Source organism: Rhodamnia argentea, chromosome 1 (assembly GCF_020921035.1).
Source record: "Rhodamnia argentea isolate NSW1041297 chromosome 1, ASM2092103v1, whole genome shotgun sequence".
NCBI lineage: Eukaryota > Viridiplantae > Streptophyta > Magnoliopsida > Myrtales > Myrtaceae > Rhodamnia > Rhodamnia argentea.
Window position 1 is genome coordinate 20,164,317 of NC_063150.1, and position 19,959 is coordinate 20,184,275.

The window sequence follows — 19,959 nt, forward strand, 5'->3', positions numbered from 1 at the left end:
CTGCAATTGAGTCATAAAACTTGCAAAAAGTGCAATCGAGTTCTAAAATTTGTCAAATTGATAAAATCGAATCTTTCCAGTAACTTCTTCTAATTTGGTAACGGAAAATGCTGACGTAGCTTTGTTTAAAATTTTTTCGCCTAACTCATAACCTTCTTTGTAGATAACAGCCCCTCAATTCTCGCGGCGTCTCGAGATCATCAAAGATCTAGTACTCGACACTATACTGCCTGATCAATGGGTTCTTAGGATATGGCGGGTTTTCACATATTGTTCGGCCCGGATTGATGATCCCGGTCGGCGGAGACCCTCTAGTTAGTGTAGGGCGATGACCAGTAGCTCTCAAGTAGTCTATAGTTGAGAGATTTGGGGAGCTTTGCGACATAGACTTTGATGCGGTCGCGATGGAGAGGGTTTCGGGAAATTTGAGAAGAAGAAAAGGCGGAGGAGGAATGAAGGGGAGGGGTGGAGCGGAGTGGAGGAAGAAGAGAGAGGAGACGAGAATGGCGACAAGAGCGAGGGAGAGGAAGAGCGAAGGCATTGAGCAGAGAGCTTTGTTGGTGCCGGTGTTCTCTTCTTCTTCTTCTTCTTCTTTTTTCTGCTTTTTGTTCCTATTTTTGACTCTCCTAAATTACCCTTACAATTACATATTACAAACTTCATTGAAGAACCATCCAATTTTTCTGTTCTATATATATTTGTACGAATCGCACATTATTCGCACAAATTGCACATAATTTTTTTTTATAGATAAATTTATGTTTTAAAGCTATTTTTCAGTCGATCGAAACAGCTTCATATTTCGTGTGGACTTGTACAGAATAAAATTAAAAAAATAAAAAATAAAAGAAAAGCCCAATCTCTCTCTTCCCTCCTCTCACCTTCAGCCACCATTTCACGTTGCCCTCTTATCCCTCGCCAACCTCGGAGATGGATCCGAAGAGAGATGGAGATGCACCCGGTGAGTAGTAAGGTGATGGCAAAGGTGGTGGAGGGCCCGCTGTCACGACCTAAAAAATAAACAAGTTAATTTTCGGGCCAATGGATTATCGGGTTAATTAATTAACTAACCTAACTCGGATTCTCCCAAGTCCATACCAAATCGCAACTTAAGGTTCAAATAATTAACATGCAACGTGTTTTGAATTTGGAGTCGCCACTAATCATTTTCGGTAGGTTGATTAGAAACCTAAATAAAATAGCAGGAGAAAACTATCTTATTTCCGCGAACCGGAGATTTTGAATTCGGGGATTTGGTTACGCTAGATTACTCTAACGCCCTTTCGGTACCATTTTCATGAAAAATATTTGATTTGGCAATTTTGATGGATTTTACTTGAAATTCAAAGATGCAATTTTTTTGGTTTTTTCTTCTTTTTTATGGGGATGTAAAACATTGAACTTTGTACGATATACACCATGGATGATTTAGAAAGAAAGAAAACGCAGCCAATCACGAGTATTTACAAAAATAAATTAACATGTAATAATGCTAAATTTTGGGACACGTGACATGTCTAAAATAAACAAACAAATGTTCACACCAAACGATTACATTTTTGTAGATCGAGATGGAAAGGGTTACCTTCTATTCCACAAAATCTTACTCACGTACACGTTATGGCTTCCTTCAAGATCTCGGAGTTGGAAGAACGTGGCTATCGTCGAAAAAAGGCAAGCAGTGGCGTTGTTGGATGGCGAGAGGCGAAGTACGTGCCGGGACTCGTCGAAGATGATGCTCGACTAAAACTCTTTTCTTCACTCTCAAATTTTCTCTTACGATTTTTCTCAAGAACTCTCTTTTTTCCTCTCTAAAGAATTTCTCTCACAAATTCTCTCAATTCTCTTCCACTCTAAAACTCTCTCAATTCTCTTTCACCCCCCCTTCAATTCTCAAGAACTCTCCCCCCTTTTATAGCCAAATTTCTCCATCATCTTCCCTTCTTCATCTTCTCTTCATCATCTTCTCTTCATCATATTCATCTTCTCTTCTTCATCTTCCCTTCACCATCTTCCTTTCATTATCTTCTCTTCTTTATCTTCTCTTCATCACCTTCCCTTCATCATCTTCCCTTCATCATCTTCCCTTCTTCATCTTCTCTTGGTATTTGCAATGCAGTCCCTGAAGTTTCAAGTATTTGCAATACAGTCCCCGAAGTTTTAAGTATTTGCAATACAGTCCCTGAAGTTTCAAATCTTCTCGGTATATTTTTCCATCCCGTGCCTAGTCTAGACGCATGCTAAATTAAGTGTTCTGCTTGCCCAATTATATGCCAATGCAATGTACGCTAAAAATAAATATATGAGATGATTTTTTATAATTTTTATGCAAAAAATAGATTAGTCAAAATTTAGGCGTCAACACCCGCGACCTTGAGTTGGTGTAGGCGGCAGCACCGCGAGGGTCACGAAGGCGCGATGGAGATGGTGGCGAGTGGGTGGGGTAGTCAGAGAGGGCGCTACAAACGGATCATTGTAGAACGAGAAGCAAGCAAAGAGAAATTAGGAAAAATAAAATAAAAGGGAAAAGAATTAGAAGGAAAAATTGAAAGGAAAATGTGTAAAACACACAGTAGCCGTTCATTTGAAAATAGAAAATGCTTTCCCGATAGTCTAACAGATCTGTCGGTTATTTTCGACCATCACCGTGTATTTTGCCTAAAACACTCATTAATTAAAAAAATCGTAGAGTAAAAAATGAAAACAGTACTTTCAGATTGTGAGGGTAGTAGTTCCTTTTTAAAATTGATGGAGATAAAAGCCTCGACCACCCTTAGAATCTCCTAGTAATTTCCTTTTGATTCAGTAATTTGTTTTGAGGTAGATATGGGTAAAATCATTGTTTCATACGCTACTTAAGAAAACTTTAATTTTTATAAACTGACAAGTGACATGACAAATTTTTTTTTTTTTTTGAAGACTTCCCTTTTCTGGATTTAGATCAAACCCTTTTAAATTCAAGTACGTCTAGACATATTTCTAAGTTGGTCCAAAAATTAAATTCCTCGTAGACTCCACATGCAATACAAATTTACTATACCATTTTAAATAAGCAACATGACCTATATTGACCCCGATTAGGCTGGCGATGAGGCACTTTTTTTTTTTTGGGGGGGGCGGTGGTCTCAAGAAGTTGATGATCCCAAATTCGATCAAAGGTGCTTCTAATTTTTTGAGGTCACTTCCTTAAAAGTATCGAACTCGTATGGCTATGTAATTTCTACATGACATTGAATTAAGGGGATTGCCAGCTTTGGCAGATCAAATCGGAGTTAAGCAATCCTTAATTAGAGCTAGGGTTGGGAAATGAGTCATGCTAGCCCAGCACGACACTACCTCGAAGGCCAAATCCAATGAGTTTTTAGGGTCTCTGACCCGAATGCTCAATCACTGGAATGGGTTGGAGCCAAAAAAAATTCCGCCTATATAAATTGGCTCATTTCCATCATTCGCCAATTTTCACCCACGTATCAATTATAAACGCTCTTGCTCTCCCAAACCCTTTTTGCCAAGTTCATTTATTTCCTCTTCAATTACAAAGATTTAATCGCAATCTAAATATTGCAGTGCATGGAAAACAACGAAAACAACAACCTTGTCGGACTATCCAGACTTAATCCGGACTTCATTTTGCGATTGTCATGGAACTCGTTCAGTGAATATGCGACAACAATGTAAAAGTGCTAGCTCCACGCTCACAATGGGGAGAATTCAACGACGAAGAGACTCCAAACTCCCGGCACTTGGACAAATTGTAGGGGAAAACGCCAGAAGTTGGTCCCCAACAAGACACTTCTCCGGACGATACCTCTACCCCCGGAGACCCCAAAGCAATTGGGGGCGCTATCTTAGCGAAGAAGACCGTCCAAGGTCTGGAAGACATTCTAGCTCGAGATCGAATTCAATGGTGTTAACAATGCCACTTGCACTATATGTGCCAAAGATTTATCCCGTGAATCGTCACGTGGGACGGCCCACTTAAGGGTGTATTAGTGCCGACATGAGAAAGAGATGTCTACTCTTCTTCAAGTACGAAGCGACACACGAGAAACCCATTTGATTATGGTGATGTAAGGAATTAGTAGGAGCTTGCATGTCAATACTTTATTACCAAGCCAATCCTTGATTTTGCTGAAGATCTCTGCATCATCCAAACCCTATGAATTGTAATATATCACCCATCCTTGGGTAAATGAGCAATGGAAATTATGTCATCAAGCTCTTACAGTTAACTGCTATATGATTCTAGAAATGTCACTGTTAAAATAGATGGGAGTTGTCAATGAATTGAAATTGGCATCTACGATAAAATCTCCGGCATCTCCCACAAAGTTTGCAGCATCACACTAGCTAATGTCAGCATGTAACACCCCCCTAAATTAGGAGTTTGGTCTAACAGCTAAACCATGCTTGCAATGATATCTTCTTCCATGCGGCCTTAATGGTGGAAGAGGAGAGCCACCAGCTTTTTCATTCTTTCGACCATGGCTCGTGACATATTGATCCCACCGGCATCTACTATACCATCCGCATCCATGGTCAGTACTAGCCAACGAATCTTGAAAGATGGTAGGTATAACTCGTCTGCAAAAAATATAGAGATTTCAATTGGAAGGCATCATAGATGTTTGCGACAATCGACTCCATATGAAAGTGCCCAACATGATCACGAGGACAACGATGAGACTATATCACCCGCATCATGATGAAGGATATGGTGTCGAACAAATCAAATATTTGTTAGACATTTTCCTTGGGTGTAATGTGTTTAATATAATTGGGGCACCACTTTGTAAATTTTTTCCAAATTATTTGGAGATATACTTAGAACTTATACTAGGTTCAATTGAACGAGTATACTCATTAGTTTTCCTCAACTAATTTGTTATTATGTCTAACATTTGGAAAAAAATTAATTTAATCTTTATGTATTTATTTTAGTCATTTGCTTTTGGTAAGTAAGGGGCCCCGGGCCAGCCCTGTCAAATCGTGGGAATCGTGGGTCTCCGTACCCGCCTTGCACGATGGCGTCTTTGCGCTGCTAGGAATCTATGTGTTTCCTCTTTCCTAGGGAAGACCTCAACAGTGCCAAGACACAAAATCTTCAGGTTCAGGAAAAGCACATTTTGTCTTCTCACTCTCCTAGGAATTTCATCAAACATGGAAACCCCCTAGTGCCACGGAACTTTCCCAATCTGGCAAAATTGAAGCTTTGTCCCCACGGCAAAACGCAATCCCAACGTAAGGAATCGAGATTCGATCATGGGAGGATTTGGCCGTAACAACATCGCATTATTTTGTCTGAAGGGGAGAGGTCGGTGGAAAGATTTGATCCATCTTTAGTAAGATACCGAGCACGAGGCATCGTTGGGGTTGTCGCACATTATCGAGATGGCAATATCGATAGACTCGCCACAACGAGATTACCGAATTAGAATAATATTGTGACATGTTATCGGGTAGTCTCATCTGTTTATTCAGCAAAAGACACGGACTAATGTGCTTCATTCAGTACTTTCATTTTGATAGCGCTATTAGTAATTGAGAAAACAAAGAAGAATAACTATTTCACGAGAGATCAAGATAAATATACACTTGATTTGCACACCAAAATGACTTAACTCAATGTTGGGTTATAGCATCTCTAGGACTTATATGGAAAGACCTTCTCCTCTTACATAGCTCGTATATGAAGCATGAGAAGGCCCCAAATACATATGCCCTTTTACACATGATCATAATTTACATTTTAAAATTGGATCGATTGTAATTATTCCTTTAACATAGTATCCAGAAACTCATCTAATTTTTTTTTTCTTTTTCACTCCCCTTCTAATTTACTGCAATTCTTCATGGGGATTTTCAATGGCCCCACCCCTCTTCTACTTATTAAAAATTCAAGGGAAAAACTTGTAATCTACCCACATAAACAAAAAATTCTTCTATCGAAATATTGTAACTCATACATTTCACTCTTCATTCAATTGATGTTATGATTCAACTCTATTGAAATGTTCGATTTAATTCGTTAATGTCTCGACTCCCGTTAATGGAACAACCATAACACGGGCGCGACATGCTCGAATGAAGATCGACTCCAAGCATGAATATATGGCAAATACAAAAAGAGGAACAGTGCGATGTTTCAATGTCTGACTAGAGCTTGGGAAGTAAAGAAAAACAAAATCGATTCAAAGAACCCCAAAATGCTTCTGGGGCTTCCTCTTTCTCCTCTCGTGTGTAGTCATGCATTTGGTCTCTCTTTTGTGCTGCAGTGGGAATATATGGGAATTTGGTGCGGCATATCGATTGAACATACTTTGCCACGTGTTGTCCTGCTATTTGCCCCCTCTTCACTTTCCTTCAGCCAACAAAAAAAAAAAAAAAAAAACACAGGAGCATTAATCCAAAGCACGGAAATTCGTGTGATTGGAATTAGACTTGGGAACACGGCGTAGTTTATGTGATGTTGGTGTCATGTCTTTATTAGAATAGGTTTTACTCGGATCGATATCACCAAAGATTTGTTATATAAAAGAGGAGCAATTATGTTGTTAAGTCCGTTAGTTTCAAGTTAGACGCTATATATTCATATTAGTTTCAGTAATTTTTTGAGATAAGTGTATTATAAGTCCTAAAACTTAGTTTGAAAGTGCAATTAAGTTCTAAAACTTTTAACAAGTGCAATTAAATTCTAAAATTTATTAAATTGGTGCAATCAAGTCCTTCTTTTAATACGATCGGTTTGTCTAACGACATATGTTGACGAGCATCCTACGTGGCATTTGTAATTATTTTCTTTCCAAATCTAAAATTTAAATTCAATTAAAAGATAAAAGGCGAAAAAATCATTTTAAAAAGCTAAAATTGGAAAAAAAAAAATTAAATGAACAATCGACTGACAAGGCGGGGCCTCGCCGGTGAGGCGTGGCCGCCGCCACCCATCGTTAGAGAGGTCGGTGGGGGTCGCCGGCCCTCACCAGCCTTGAGCCACACCTCCTCAACAACCCTCGCTAAGCCTGGTGAGGCTCGCTTAGATCTAGGCAATGTCGGCCCTCACCTAGGGCCAATGAGGGTGGCCCACCCTCGTCTAGGGCCGGCGACCTTCGCCCGACCCCTTCGGCGAGCACGCGTCACCAGCGAGGCCCCGCCCTACCATCAATTCTTTTTTCCCCCCCTCAATTTTAGCTTTGTAAATTAAATTTTGACTTTTTTCTATTATTTTTAATTTAATTGAAATAAAATTTGGAAAAAAAATGCCACGTAGAATGCCGCAACAACATATTCTATTAGATAAATTAACGTATGTTAATGGAAGGACTCGATTGCACCAATTTAACAAGTTTAAGATTTGATTGCACTTTTTAAAAGTTTTAAAACTCAATTTAACTTTTACAATAAATTTTAGGACTTGTAGTGCATTTATCCCTAAATTTTTTAAGGCATCGTGTTCCTAATAGCACTTTCGTGCTCCTAATAGCACTTTTGATGTAATACAAATGAGCACTCCCATGTGATTCAAGCAAGAGACCAAATTGCTCCTTTCTAGAAAAAGTGTTTGAGATGCCATTAAGATCTGTTGATTCTTGGCCGCCCCCCTTCCCGAGATATTGACCTGCCAACTTCCATGCTAAGAGCATAGTCGGGCAATATTTTTCCACATCTTTTTAATACTAATGATAATAAAAAATGACAACACAGTCTATCAGATTTTAATATTTTAGCTATATATTATTTGTATGTTGTTGCCCTTCTTTTACATAGCTTAAGGTTCCGGGGGAAATACAGTATACCCAATTTAGGTCTGTATCTTTATTGTTACTTATGTCATTTTACCTATAGTTTTTACATTGAAAATTTGATGAGGCTAAATACAATAGCCTCGAACTTCCTAAAGTCACGCATTACTCTCATGAAGTTTGATTTTGTTGTTAATTACTGGTTTTTCCGTCCTCGATATTACCTGAAAATTGACTAAACTTGTTCTTCTTTGACCAAAACAACTTCAACGAATTTGTCTTAACTTTATCAATCACACATCCTCTTTAGTATCTTCACTTCATCAACCATTTAACGGGGCTATTTGGGTGAAAAAGCCGGGTAAGTTTTCAAATAACACTTAACAACCATATAGATGGAAAAATTTGTGTTGTAGGGGAAAAAAAAAGTTTGGGGTCTATGGTGAAACCGTGTTAAAGTTTGAGGGGTTACTGATGACTTTTCACAATTCGAGGACAATTCCACACATATACCAAAGTTCAAGGGGGTTTCGATATTTCAAAGAAAACAAACCGAACAATTTTTTTTCCACAAATAACGAACATAGTTGTCGTCTATAATCAACTGATCACGTGCCTTCCATGTAGCCAGAACATAGAATTTGCCGCATCCAATTCATGCCTTTGATGATTTAGATTGATTGGCCCATGTTGTCATTTTTCGCAACTTGAGAGAGAGGGAAAAACTAGGCAAAGAAAAATCACAAAATTCAGCTAGAAATTTTCACTCAAGAAAAGGCTAGGAATTTGGATGAGAACTTGGCGATGGACAAAATCTGAAAGTCGGCTAGGAATTGGGTTGAAAGGCTCGGTCAACCCAAAAGATCCGAGAGTCGGCTAGAAAATGGGGTGAAAACTTGGCAATGAAAACAATTCGAAAGTCGGCTAGGAATTGGATTGAAAGGCTCGGTCAACCCGGAAGATCCGAGAGTCGGCTAGAAAATGGGGTGAAAACTTGGCGATGAAAAAAATCCGAAAGTCGGCTAGGAAAGAAGTAAAAGAAAACTTTTGGATTTTTTATTTTCCTTGTTCTTCTATTGATGTACATGATGAGTTTAAATAGATACATAATCACAGACAAAGACGGAAGTGATTTCTCAAATCAAGGAAAGAATAATTCCTCAAATCAAGGAAATAATTCTAAATACAAACATTTTAAATTGAGGAAAATATCATCAAAATTGATTTCATGACGATATGTTATCAATCTCAGCAAATTATTACTTTATTGAAAATGCTTCTTGTGCTTACTTTGGCTGGGTAGTTTGGTTGACGAGTTCGGGAATATTAGGAACTTCTAGATTGAATTACTTTGGGATGAGAGTAATATTAATGTCAAGCACTAATATTTGGTGAGAGGAGAGAAAAAAGTGGCCAATTTAAGTCATGCTCTAGTTCTTCATACTGATAATTTCCAACAATGTAAGCTAACAGTAATATTCGAGATGTCATAACATTTCACAGAAGACGGACAAGAATAGAACGATTCTGAATGATCCAAAGCACAAATTTTGGTACAGAACAGACCACAGAGTTTAATCGAAAATCACCCCCGTAACAGAAAATTGTTAACTTGGTTGGCTGATAGTAATCAAGTATCGATCGATGGCCTTTTCCATTTAGTTGAACTCGACCCGTTGCTTTGTTTGCTGCATCTGTTTGAGGGAGAGGAGGGAAAATAAAAGCCACCTACTAGCAGATGCTAGCTAATGTATCCTGAGGTCTATTTCAAGATTCACCCTTCAGGGATTTATCAGTTGTGATGCAAGATGCAGTGATTATTGAGGATTAGCTCGAAAGTTTTCCGGTATCTATTTTCGGATCTTGCAGGTAAACGAGAAAGGCGAAAACCCATTATGGAAAGTGGTTGGGTATCAAGTAGACGAGGAGGAGGGACATGAAAATGGAAGTCCACTTGAGATGGGAATCATAGGAACCATTTACTCTACAGATCCAGAGCTGCTCCAATCTCTCAAGCGATAAGGCCTGGAAGTCACACAGGATCCAGAAAACAAGATTTACAGAATCAAGTGCCATGTCGTAATCGCGGGCTCCGGCTGTGGCGGCATGGTTACGGCAGCTGTCCTGGCGGTTCCAGTTACAAGGTAGTGGTTCTAGAGAAAGGGAACTACTACACCCACAAGGACTACTCTTCCCTGGAAGGGCCCTTCCACGGTCCAGCTACATGAATCAGAAGGCATACTAGCAACTCCCATTGGGAACATGCTGATTCTAGCGTGGTCCACAGTCGGAGGCGGATCTGCCGTCAATTGGTCTGCATCCATCAGGACGCCCGACGCCGTCCTCTAAGATTGGGCTGAGAAGCACGGTATCAAGTTCTTTGGGAGCAAAGAATATGCCTCTGCCATGGACATTGTGTGCAAAAGGATTGAAGTGACAGATCAATGCGTGGAAGAGGGCTTTCAGAATAAGGTCCTTCTAGAGGGATGTGAGAAGCTCGGTGAGATCAATGCGGCGCCACGGAATCCCTCGGAGGGCCACTTTTGCGGCTCTTGTGGGTACGGCTGCAGGTGGGGAGACGAGCGAGGCACCGACAGTACCTGGCTGGTGGATGCTGTGAATCGCAGCGCAGTGATCCTATCAGGATGCAAAGCAATGGCCTGGGGGCAATTCCCTCTGGACTCGAGCTTGCATCTCAGCAGCAGATCCTACCAGGATGGGATAATCACGTTGGTCCACAAGGTCTTCGCATGGAAATTCAAATTCAAATGTGCAGGCCATCATTGAGACCCCTTCACTTAGGCCCGTGGCATTTGCAGCGGTGTTCCCTTGGGAATCGGGCCTCGACATAAAGGACCGGATGAGCAAGACGCAAGGACCGCTCACTTCACCACGATAGTCCGGGACATGGAGCATAGGAAAGTGACAAGGGAGGGAAGGATAAGCTATAAGCTCAAGTCAGTGGACAAGGAGAATCTCAAGGCTGGCCTGTGCAATCACACAGGATCTTGATTGCCCGCGGTGGCAGATGAGGTGGGGAGCGACCGGAGCAACGGCCTCAGGATGAAGTGCAGGGGCAGGACTGCCAGTGCGGACCAAGTGGAGGAGTTTTTGGGCAGAGTAAGTGTAAAGGATGGGCCATTGGCCATAGGTGAGAAGTGGGAATGTGCCCTTTTGCCCATCAGATGGGGAGTTGCAGGATGGAAATCAACGAGGAGGAAGGTGCAGTGGATGAGAAAGGGTAGAGTTGGGAAGCTGAGGGTCTGTTCGTGTGCACACCGCCATCGGTGTCAACCGATGACCACCCAAGAGAATAGCTGAGGATTTGTCGGCGTGGGGATTGCTGAGATCGCCCAAGTCGAGGAGCAACAATTCGATGAATGGCAAGTGAGTTTTGGACAGCCCCGATGTACAAACAATTGTTTTGTTGTATAATTTGTTAAGCTCACATATAAGTGCCCAAGTGTTGCAGACAACTTAAGGTGTCATAGGAGTCCAATAAAGAAGACGAGTATAGAACCCGAATTACGGATCGACTTTACGAGATTCTATGTGGATTTATTAGATATATGACACTCAATGTGAAATTGTAGGATGGTCTGGCAAGATCAAGTGATTTTCTATTCACTCCTACTTGTTGTTCTCCTTCTTTCTTGGAACTGCTTTATGCGTCAGGAAAACATCTCATGAACTCAATGTCACCATCCTAAAATCTTTGATCTCTCGCCTAGCCATTTTCTTTAAAAAGCATCGATTACTTCTTTTTCTCGGTCTAGGTCTGGATCTTGATCTCCATCAAAAGCTAAGGAACCGGTCCGCGTTCTCGTCCAGCATCATCTAGCTATCGAAATCATCTGGGAGCACCAAACGCATACACGCATAATTTTCATCTCATACTTGCCAAACTCGACCCTCAATGTTTGATCTCTCAATTCACTATTTTCTTTAAAAAGCTTCGACTACTTCTTTTTCTCGATCTCCATCAATAGCCAAGGAACTAACGTGTTCCCGTTATTATTGCGCTGGTATTGTCCGATTTAGATCTTTTTTTTTTCCTTTTTTTATTGCTTTCAACTTCCTTTAATGTATAATGTTTGGTTGACATCCAAATAATCATCCGATTGTAATTAAATTTGATGAATACATACAAAAGAGTTCTGAACGAGACAATTCACATTAAATGTTGAACATCCTAAATCTAAAGGATTAAAATATTTGGAGACATTCTAAAATTTCGTCACAAGTAGGATAAATTTTTTTCTTTCCACGGAAATTCATAAAGAAAAATGGTAGTTCGGTTATCTTCATACTAAAATAAACGTGCTCTTGGTGTATAAAATCATATTTATGGTACATATGTTCAAAAGTTATTATGGTAACTCTCCTAATCAAGTCAAGTCTCTCAACTAAAGGACTAAATTGATATAGTAATCGAGTAAGAAGGTCCAATTGGAATAGGAAAAAAAAGCTAAAAGGAGCACAATGGAGAAATTAAACCACTTTTTTAGCCAATAGACCCTGGAGGAAAATTAGCGGACTTGACAAAAAAAAATAGAGTACTTGGAAAAACAAAGAATACCCGTTACCATACAATGTATCAACTCGGAATCGAACTGAAAATTTCGAGTATTGATTCGAATAATGGGAAAAACCGCCTTACTTTTTATCAATTCGGGTCAATCGGAACTAAGCCGAACTGCCCAAACACATTTCCCTACCCTTAATTCTTGAGTTCACAATCTCAAACCCTAAATTCATCTCAGAAATTATCTGCTTCGTTAATGTGCCATCAATTGAGAAGCCCTAAGTAAGTATATCCCATTCCCTCTCTCTTTCTCTCTTTGGTCTCTTCGGGGGTGGTGGTGGGACCACTTCTTGCTGATGATGGTTAATTGACTAATGATTCTCACGCTACACTATGATGCTCTTGAAAATAAATCAATTTCCCTTCTAAGGTTTTTTCTTTTATTGTTTTTTCAGTTTTACCTTTTCCCCTGATTTAGTTCATTGTTTGTAAAAGGCGGACATGAGCTCAGTTCATGAGTACAGTGTTTCTATTGTTATGAAGAGACATAAAGATATAGGTAAAGACTTCTAACTCAAATGGGTCATACGTTTGATATTTCCAAATAAAAAAAATCGCAAATCCGAGATCCAAACCAAACTGCATTTTCGTTTCGAATCAATATTCGGATTTCGATTTGGTTCGGACCAAGTAGGCAAACATTTAATAAAGTTCGATTCGATTAAGATATCTTGAAAATTCGACCAGAACCGAACCGACCTAGCTAATTATCGTCGAGACATCAACTTGACTCGGACCACTCCGCCAGCAGCTTTACACGTCGTCGTTCCACAGCTTCACGACATAACGAAATGACAGTAATACCACCGGCGTCGTCTACCCGTCAACATCATCTCGGAAGCATCACTCTTCACGCTGATAAATATTATCCCAAATATCTCGTGGCCACTCTCTGTCTCTCGTCTCTCAGTCCACCATCTCCTTTGAAAAGCTTCCTTTTCTTCTCGCTCCGTCTAGATCCGATTCCGCCAATGGCCAAGGAACCCGTTCGCGTTCTCGTCACCGGTGCCGCAGGTATTGTCGGATCCAGATCTGCTATTTCTTAATGTCTTGATCCTTGCTTTGATTGCTTCGTTGTTGTTTTTTTTTTTTTTTTGCCTTTCGGAGGATTTAAGAAACTGAATCTGTGTCGTGGATCGTTTGACGCGGCAATCTGTATTTGATCTGTTTGATTGTGGTCGAATGCGTGGTTTCTCGAGACATGGCTGTTTGTGCGTTCTGTGAAATTTGTTACTGTTAGAAGGACTTGTGTGCTTTCCCTTTGGTTTCATTTCACTTCTGAAGCAAGATTTGACTTTGGTAGAGTGGATCCTAGTGAATTTTTTCTGGACTGTTTTAGTTTTATGTGCTAAAAGTGAATACTTTGATCTGCGAAAGCAAAAGCAAGTGGAATTAGTATTATGCTTATGAAAGCAGCTGCACCTATTCATTTTTCTTGACATCGCCAATAGAATAAGCTGGGTGCTCTGTTGGAAAAATATGGTCTTTTGGTGTCCTTCACTTCATTCATGCTGTAATTGCCGCATATTTCCATTCACTTGTCAACTATGATATGTGGTTTACACCTTGAGAACCAGAAGTTGTCTGATTCTATCTAGTAGACATTTTCATTTCTCAGATGTATAAACATAAGATACCTTCTTTGACCTCGTAGGGCAAATTGGATATGCCCTCGTTCCTATGATCGCTAGGGGAGTGATGTTGGGTCCTGACCAGCCTGTGATTTTGCACATGCTTGATATCCCACCTGCTGCGGAGGCTCTAAATGGTGTTAAGATGGAATTGGTCGATGCTGCATTCCCTCTCCTTAAAGGTTTGTGTATATTCTCAGTTACTTCTTGTATTAGATTTGGTAATTACCATATAGTATTTGATGATGACTCCATATGCTAAAATAATCTAATGTGGCACTTGAATCAGGTGTGGTTGCAACAACCGATGTTGTTGAGGCTTGCACAGGTGTTAGTGTTGCAATCATGGTCGGTGGCTTCCCAAGGAAAGAGGGCATGGAAAGAAAGGATGTGATGACAAAAAATGTTTCAATCTACAAGTCGCAGGCTTCTGCTTTAGAAAAGCATGCAGCCGCCAATTGCAAGGTAAATGTTTTTATGAAGGAAGGTGTGAGCTGGAGGCTAGATGCAAGGAGACATAAATTAATAAAAGCAATTCCTAAAATAATAAGACCCTGATTGCTAACTGTCAGAGTTCCAAAAATGTGTATTTGATCTGGAAACTTGGTATGTTTTCATTTCCTTTTTTTCTGATTGACTAGGTAACATGCTAGTTCTTGTGAAATCTTTCGATTTCCTCCGCATTAAAATTTGGTTGACTAATTGGTAAATAGATTTAACACTGATGTCAATTTGTTGAGATGATTGCTAAATCAATGATATTTTAGTTTTCATCTTTGGGCATAGTAAATATGGCAGTCGGGTATTCTTAACAGTGTGAGTGATGGCAATGTAGATGCCACCACATTGCTAACATATTGGTATTTGATATTCTTGTGTGAGTGATGAAGCATTATACATGCCATAACATTGCTAAATTATTGACATTATATTATTTGAGTCCCTTTTTTCTTTTAGTGTGTACTTGTGTTTTCTAAAACTTAAGTTTATCATGTGCGAGTATTTGGATTTGATCTTTTATCAAGTGTTTCCACAAGAGTTATTTTTATCTAAGGGTGGTTTGTTAATTACGTAATTACTTTATCTTCTTTTTCTTTTGTAGGTTGTGGTCGTTGCGAATCCTGCAAATACAAATGCATTGATTCTGAAGGAATATGCACCATCCATCCCTGAGAAAAATATTACCTGTCTAACTAGATTGGATCATAATAGGGCATTGGGTCAGATTGCTGAGAGATTGAAGGTTCAAGTTTCTGAAGTGAAAAATGCCATTATATGGGGAAATCACTCGTCAACTCAGTATCCTGATGTCAACCATGCGACTGTTAATACCCCATCCGGTGAAAAACCTGTTCGTGAACTCATTAAGGATGATGCATGGTGAGAGAAATTGTTTTTTGAGTTTTATTGTTAACCGGTTTAGTTGGTATTATAGTGCGAGTCTTTCTGAATTTGTTGAAAAAATATTATTTGCTGAAGGTTGAATGGAGAATTCATTGCTACAGTCCAACAACGTGGTGCTGCAATTATTAAAGCTAGGAAGCTTTCAAGTGCACTTTCTGCTGCTAGTGGTGCTTGCGACCACATTCGTGACTGGGTTCTTGGAACTCCAGAGGTAATGGTGCCTTTTTCCCTTTCTTTTCACCCGATCTTGTTCAACTATTACTTCGGGTTGGATTTTCTAAATTATTTTTCTTTTGGACTACACTTTTTCTTAGGGAACATGGGTTTCAATGGGGGTGTATTCCGATGGCTCTTACAATGTGCCTGCTGGCCTCATCTATTCGTTTCCAGTAACTTGTTGCAATGGAGAATGGACCATCGTAAAAGGTATAGAACATCGTAATTTTCTGTTAGAAATAGTTACAATATTAATCATTTGCACTTTTTTGCCAGCAAATTCTATCAAAAAATTGCTGTTAGTCTGAAATATTTATCTTGCATTTCGTCTTTCATACGTCCTCTTGCATTGCAATATGACATGGGACTATTCATTGAAACTATTTCTTGAAATCTGTCTTTGGTTCTTGTGTTATTACCATGACCATGTTATGTCGTGGCCGTGATATAGGTCTCCCAATCGATGAATTCTCGCGGAAGAAGATGGATGCGACAGCAGAGGAACTGACTGAGGAAAAAGCACTTGCATACTCTTGCCTCTCTTGAATGCCATCTTTGGCCGTCTAGCATCTTACAGTTTTGAATAATGCTGTTCTGTTATCATGATTTAGAATGTTACAGCGACAGGAGAGCAGCTTCAATGGATTTCTATGTTTTCTTTTGGCCACCGGAAAGGTACTCTTCCTTATTGAGGGATCCGTAAAAGAATTGTTGGTGTGTTTACTATTGATCTATGAGATCTTCTATGCTTATTCTATGCTTATCCGATGCATGAGTTTATTAGTTGGTATTTGGCTTGGTTTTGGTTTTAGAACTTTTTTCTGTTTTTGTTTACGACTATCGGGATGATTGTCGTACATGTCATACGCTTATCATAGGGTGCAACTTTATCAACTTCTACTATACGCCTATTATGTGGAATGACTTTACAATATGAAGTCATACCTGCTGTAAATTTGCAAAACTGGTCATGTCTCGTCCACAGCCACCTGTAGATTTATCTGGCTAGGGAACCACTTTCGCTGAGCTGCAGACTTATTTGCACATCACCAGGATGTTTCCAAACTTCGGATGACACTGATGCTTCCTGGTCACTTTGGAAGGATGGAGCACAGGGCAAGGATTTGCCACTACACAAGCATACCAAGTTTTCAACGATGCCCAAGTGATGTTAGAATGCTTCCAACAATTTTGCTTACCAAAACCTATGATTAAGACATTAGCGCGAGGCCTCTTAAATATAGGGACGCGGTCACAAGTGTCCAGCTCATGTTTATACTTACGGATACAGTCACATGGATACGGTAAGACAGGTATAAGTGCATGGCGATTATGACGTTTCTCTGGACTGATCTCTGAAGTTCTCAGCTGTTGCCATCTACTATGGAAACTATATAGCAATCCCATTGTAATGTCCAACAGTCACATTGGTGCTCATGGATATGCCCCTGCCCATGTCCACTTGTCCAGCATAGCCTCGGGCATGATCATTACATGTGCTTGCAGGCTCGCTAGCCCGGATCGTCTGTTCATGGCCTGATCTTATGAGCATCCAGTTTGCACATGTATAACACGCCCATGGTTCGCATGCTCAATCCGCTTGCTCTCGCAGGAGTTGCGCAAGAACAGGGGCGAACATGGCCCGTGGACTGTGCGACCGACATCGATCCTTATAGTTTACCCGTCCATGCCTAACACTTGTATGTGCACAAGCTCCCCCGCTCATGATTTCCCGAACCCTGCTAATTCCTACTATTCTTAAAAAGCCAAAATCGTACATTGTCGTGCTCATTCCCCTTGGCAATACGATAATCCAAGAGTGGTAAAATGGCTTTGTTCAACTCGTGTGGTCCTTCTAAGCATCGACCCGTCGTTCTGAAATGATTTATTTTCGTTATTGATTGCCTTGTAATATAATAAGGCCGTCCAAAGCCCATGGAAAAATTACTAAAAATAGTCCTATTTTTACTTTAGGATTCTAATTCAATTTGAGTACTTAAGCTTTTTACGATTTGCCCATATAGTCTTTCCACCAAAAAGGCTGAAATACAAGTACTGATGTATATAATTTTTTTTTAATTCTTTTTCAAATTTTCTGAAATTTTATGATTCTGTTATTTTTTATTTGTTTTTCTTTCTTTCTTTTCCCTTTCTTTCTACCAAGTCTGGCGAGGGCCGGCAACCCTCACCTGCCACTAGGCTAGGGCTGTGAAGAACTAATCTAGTAATCTTTGCAAGCATGCGTTTCTTTTTTTTTTTTTTTTTACAAAAAATCATTACAGGCAAGATATCTTAAAGGCATAGAACTGATTCGGCTACTCAACTTGGTAATTGGACCATTGAATCAAAAACTAATCACCATAGTCTAGAAAATAAGCTATGCTTCCACGGTGATCTTAAGGTCTTAATAAAGTGAAGGAAGGAGCCAAATATCGGAAACATATGTGTAGAACGGCTCTTAAAGACTACCAAAATTAGATCCTAGCTCGGTGTCAAAATTATCAAATTTCCCGACAATCAATGTCAACCTGGGTGCTCGACACAGTTTACGGTCGCGCCCGGACACATCGCACCAACGACAAGAAGTAGGAGTCGAATCTTTGGATCGAATGCTCGCTAGATCAAGTCGCTTCGACAGAACTTGGGTAAGGACGTCTAACGTCAGATTGACATTAGCAAAAGGACACTTAGAGTGTCGATATTTATGTACGATATTCACTTTAATATCAATTTTTTTTTTTTATCATTTAAGCACCAGATCGGAAAAAATACGATAATTTAAGTATCAATTCCGGCGAAATAATACATGTGGCATTTTTTTAATTAATTTCTTAATATTATGTGGATTTTTTTAAAGTCTGTTCACATGGACGCTACGTGGACTTTTAAACTAAAAATTCAATTAATTTTTTTTAAAAAATAAAAGTAAATAGAAAAACAACTTAAAAAATTGTTAAAAAAATTGTAGTTGCAGAAGCAAGGGTTGTAAGCCCTCGCCGCCGCAGCCCACCATCATAGGCAGGCAATGGGTGGGGGAGTGCTTAGGGGAGTCGCCGAGTCCTAGCAACCCATGCCGAGGCCTAGCCATGGCTAGACGAGGCCTTGTAGACCCCAAGAACGGTGGGTGGCAATTCGAGACTTGCCTAGATTTGGGTGACGTCGAGCCTCACCGTGGGGTCGACTAGCCATGGCCGGGCCTCATCGACCCTTGGCGAGGCCTCGGCAGGGGTCGGCGACCCCCCTAGGCACTCATCGGCTGATCACCGACCGACGATGGTGGGCGACGGTGGCCCTCGCCGTTGCAACTTAACTTTATGATTTTTTTTTTAAATGTTTTGGTTTTTTCTACTTTTTTTTTGTTTATTTTTACTTTTTTAAGTATTTCATGGATTTTTTTTATTGATTTTTAATTTTTTTTTGCTTACTAGGATGTTCTTTTGAGCCGAGCCCTCACCGTTGCAACTTAACTTTATGATTTTTTTTTTATTTTTTAGCTTATTTTTAGTTTTTTAGTTTTTTTTTACTTATTTTTTAATATTACGTGGATTTTTTTATTGATTTTTAATTTTTTTTTGTTGACTAGGATGTTTTGGCGAGCCACGTAGATGCCCTGTCAAATTTCTAGCAAAATTCACCGGAGTTGACACTAAAATAACCATTTTTAAAAAAAATGGCACTTAAGTAATCAAATATACATACACACTAAAGTAAGCGTTGTACGCAAATATTGGTATTCTTAGTGTCCTTTTTCCGATTGACATTGCTAAACCCAGCTTTAAGTTGAAACCATTAAAAGATACATTTAGGCTTGTTTGTTTTGTGGAAAATGAATGATCTAGAAAATATTTTCCTAAAAAATGATCACTTATTTCTCTTACGAAAATGAATGAACAAATTTTTTTCACTATCCATGAAAATATTTAGACATAGTTTGTTGTTAGTAATGAATATATTTTGCACTACCAAATTATTTCAAATATTTTTGAGATCATTTATTTTCCACGAAACAAATGGAGTCTCCTAATTATCTACCTTGATTCCGTATATTTCTCGGGATTGTGCATCATCTTCCTATGATTGTGCAAATCCTCCATTGCTCCTGATTGTTGATTGATTATATTAATATATTATATTAGGAAGGAGACACTATAGCAGAGAGGCGACGTTTTGGGAAAGAAAGAAGGGTGAGGCATGACTACGTGAGACGTGAGAGAGAAAGAGGCCATGGGAAGAAAGTTTGGGAAAGAAAGAAGGAAGTATTAGATTTACGGTTATGTTTAAATTTTTTTAAAAAAACTAAAATCGATCGGTCCATGCCGGGCGGTCCGATCCGATCTTGTACCCTTGGAACAGAGAACGGACCGTCCAGTCACCGGTTCCAATT

The 19,959-nt window shown here is 39.6% G+C and overlaps 1 protein-coding gene and 1 pseudogene across 1 annotated transcript; both read left to right on the plus strand.

The window, feature by feature from the left end:
• Positions 1-404: 404 nt before the first annotated feature.
• On the plus strand, positions 405-11,056 carry LOC115727442 (annotated as a pseudogene).
• Positions 11,057-13,181: 2,125 nt separating this feature from the next.
• LOC115727439 (malate dehydrogenase) lies at positions 13,182-16,328 on the plus strand. Its single transcript, XM_030657663.2, has 7 exons — positions 13,182-13,338; positions 13,979-14,137; positions 14,245-14,420; positions 15,058-15,335; positions 15,435-15,570; positions 15,674-15,785; positions 16,027-16,328. Exons 1-7 carry the CDS (start codon positions 13,296-13,298, stop codon positions 16,119-16,121), a joined length of 999 nt encoding a protein of 332 aa, XP_030513523.2. The 5' UTR covers positions 13,182-13,295; the 3' UTR covers positions 16,122-16,328.
• Positions 16,329-19,959: the final 3,631 nt, after the last annotated feature.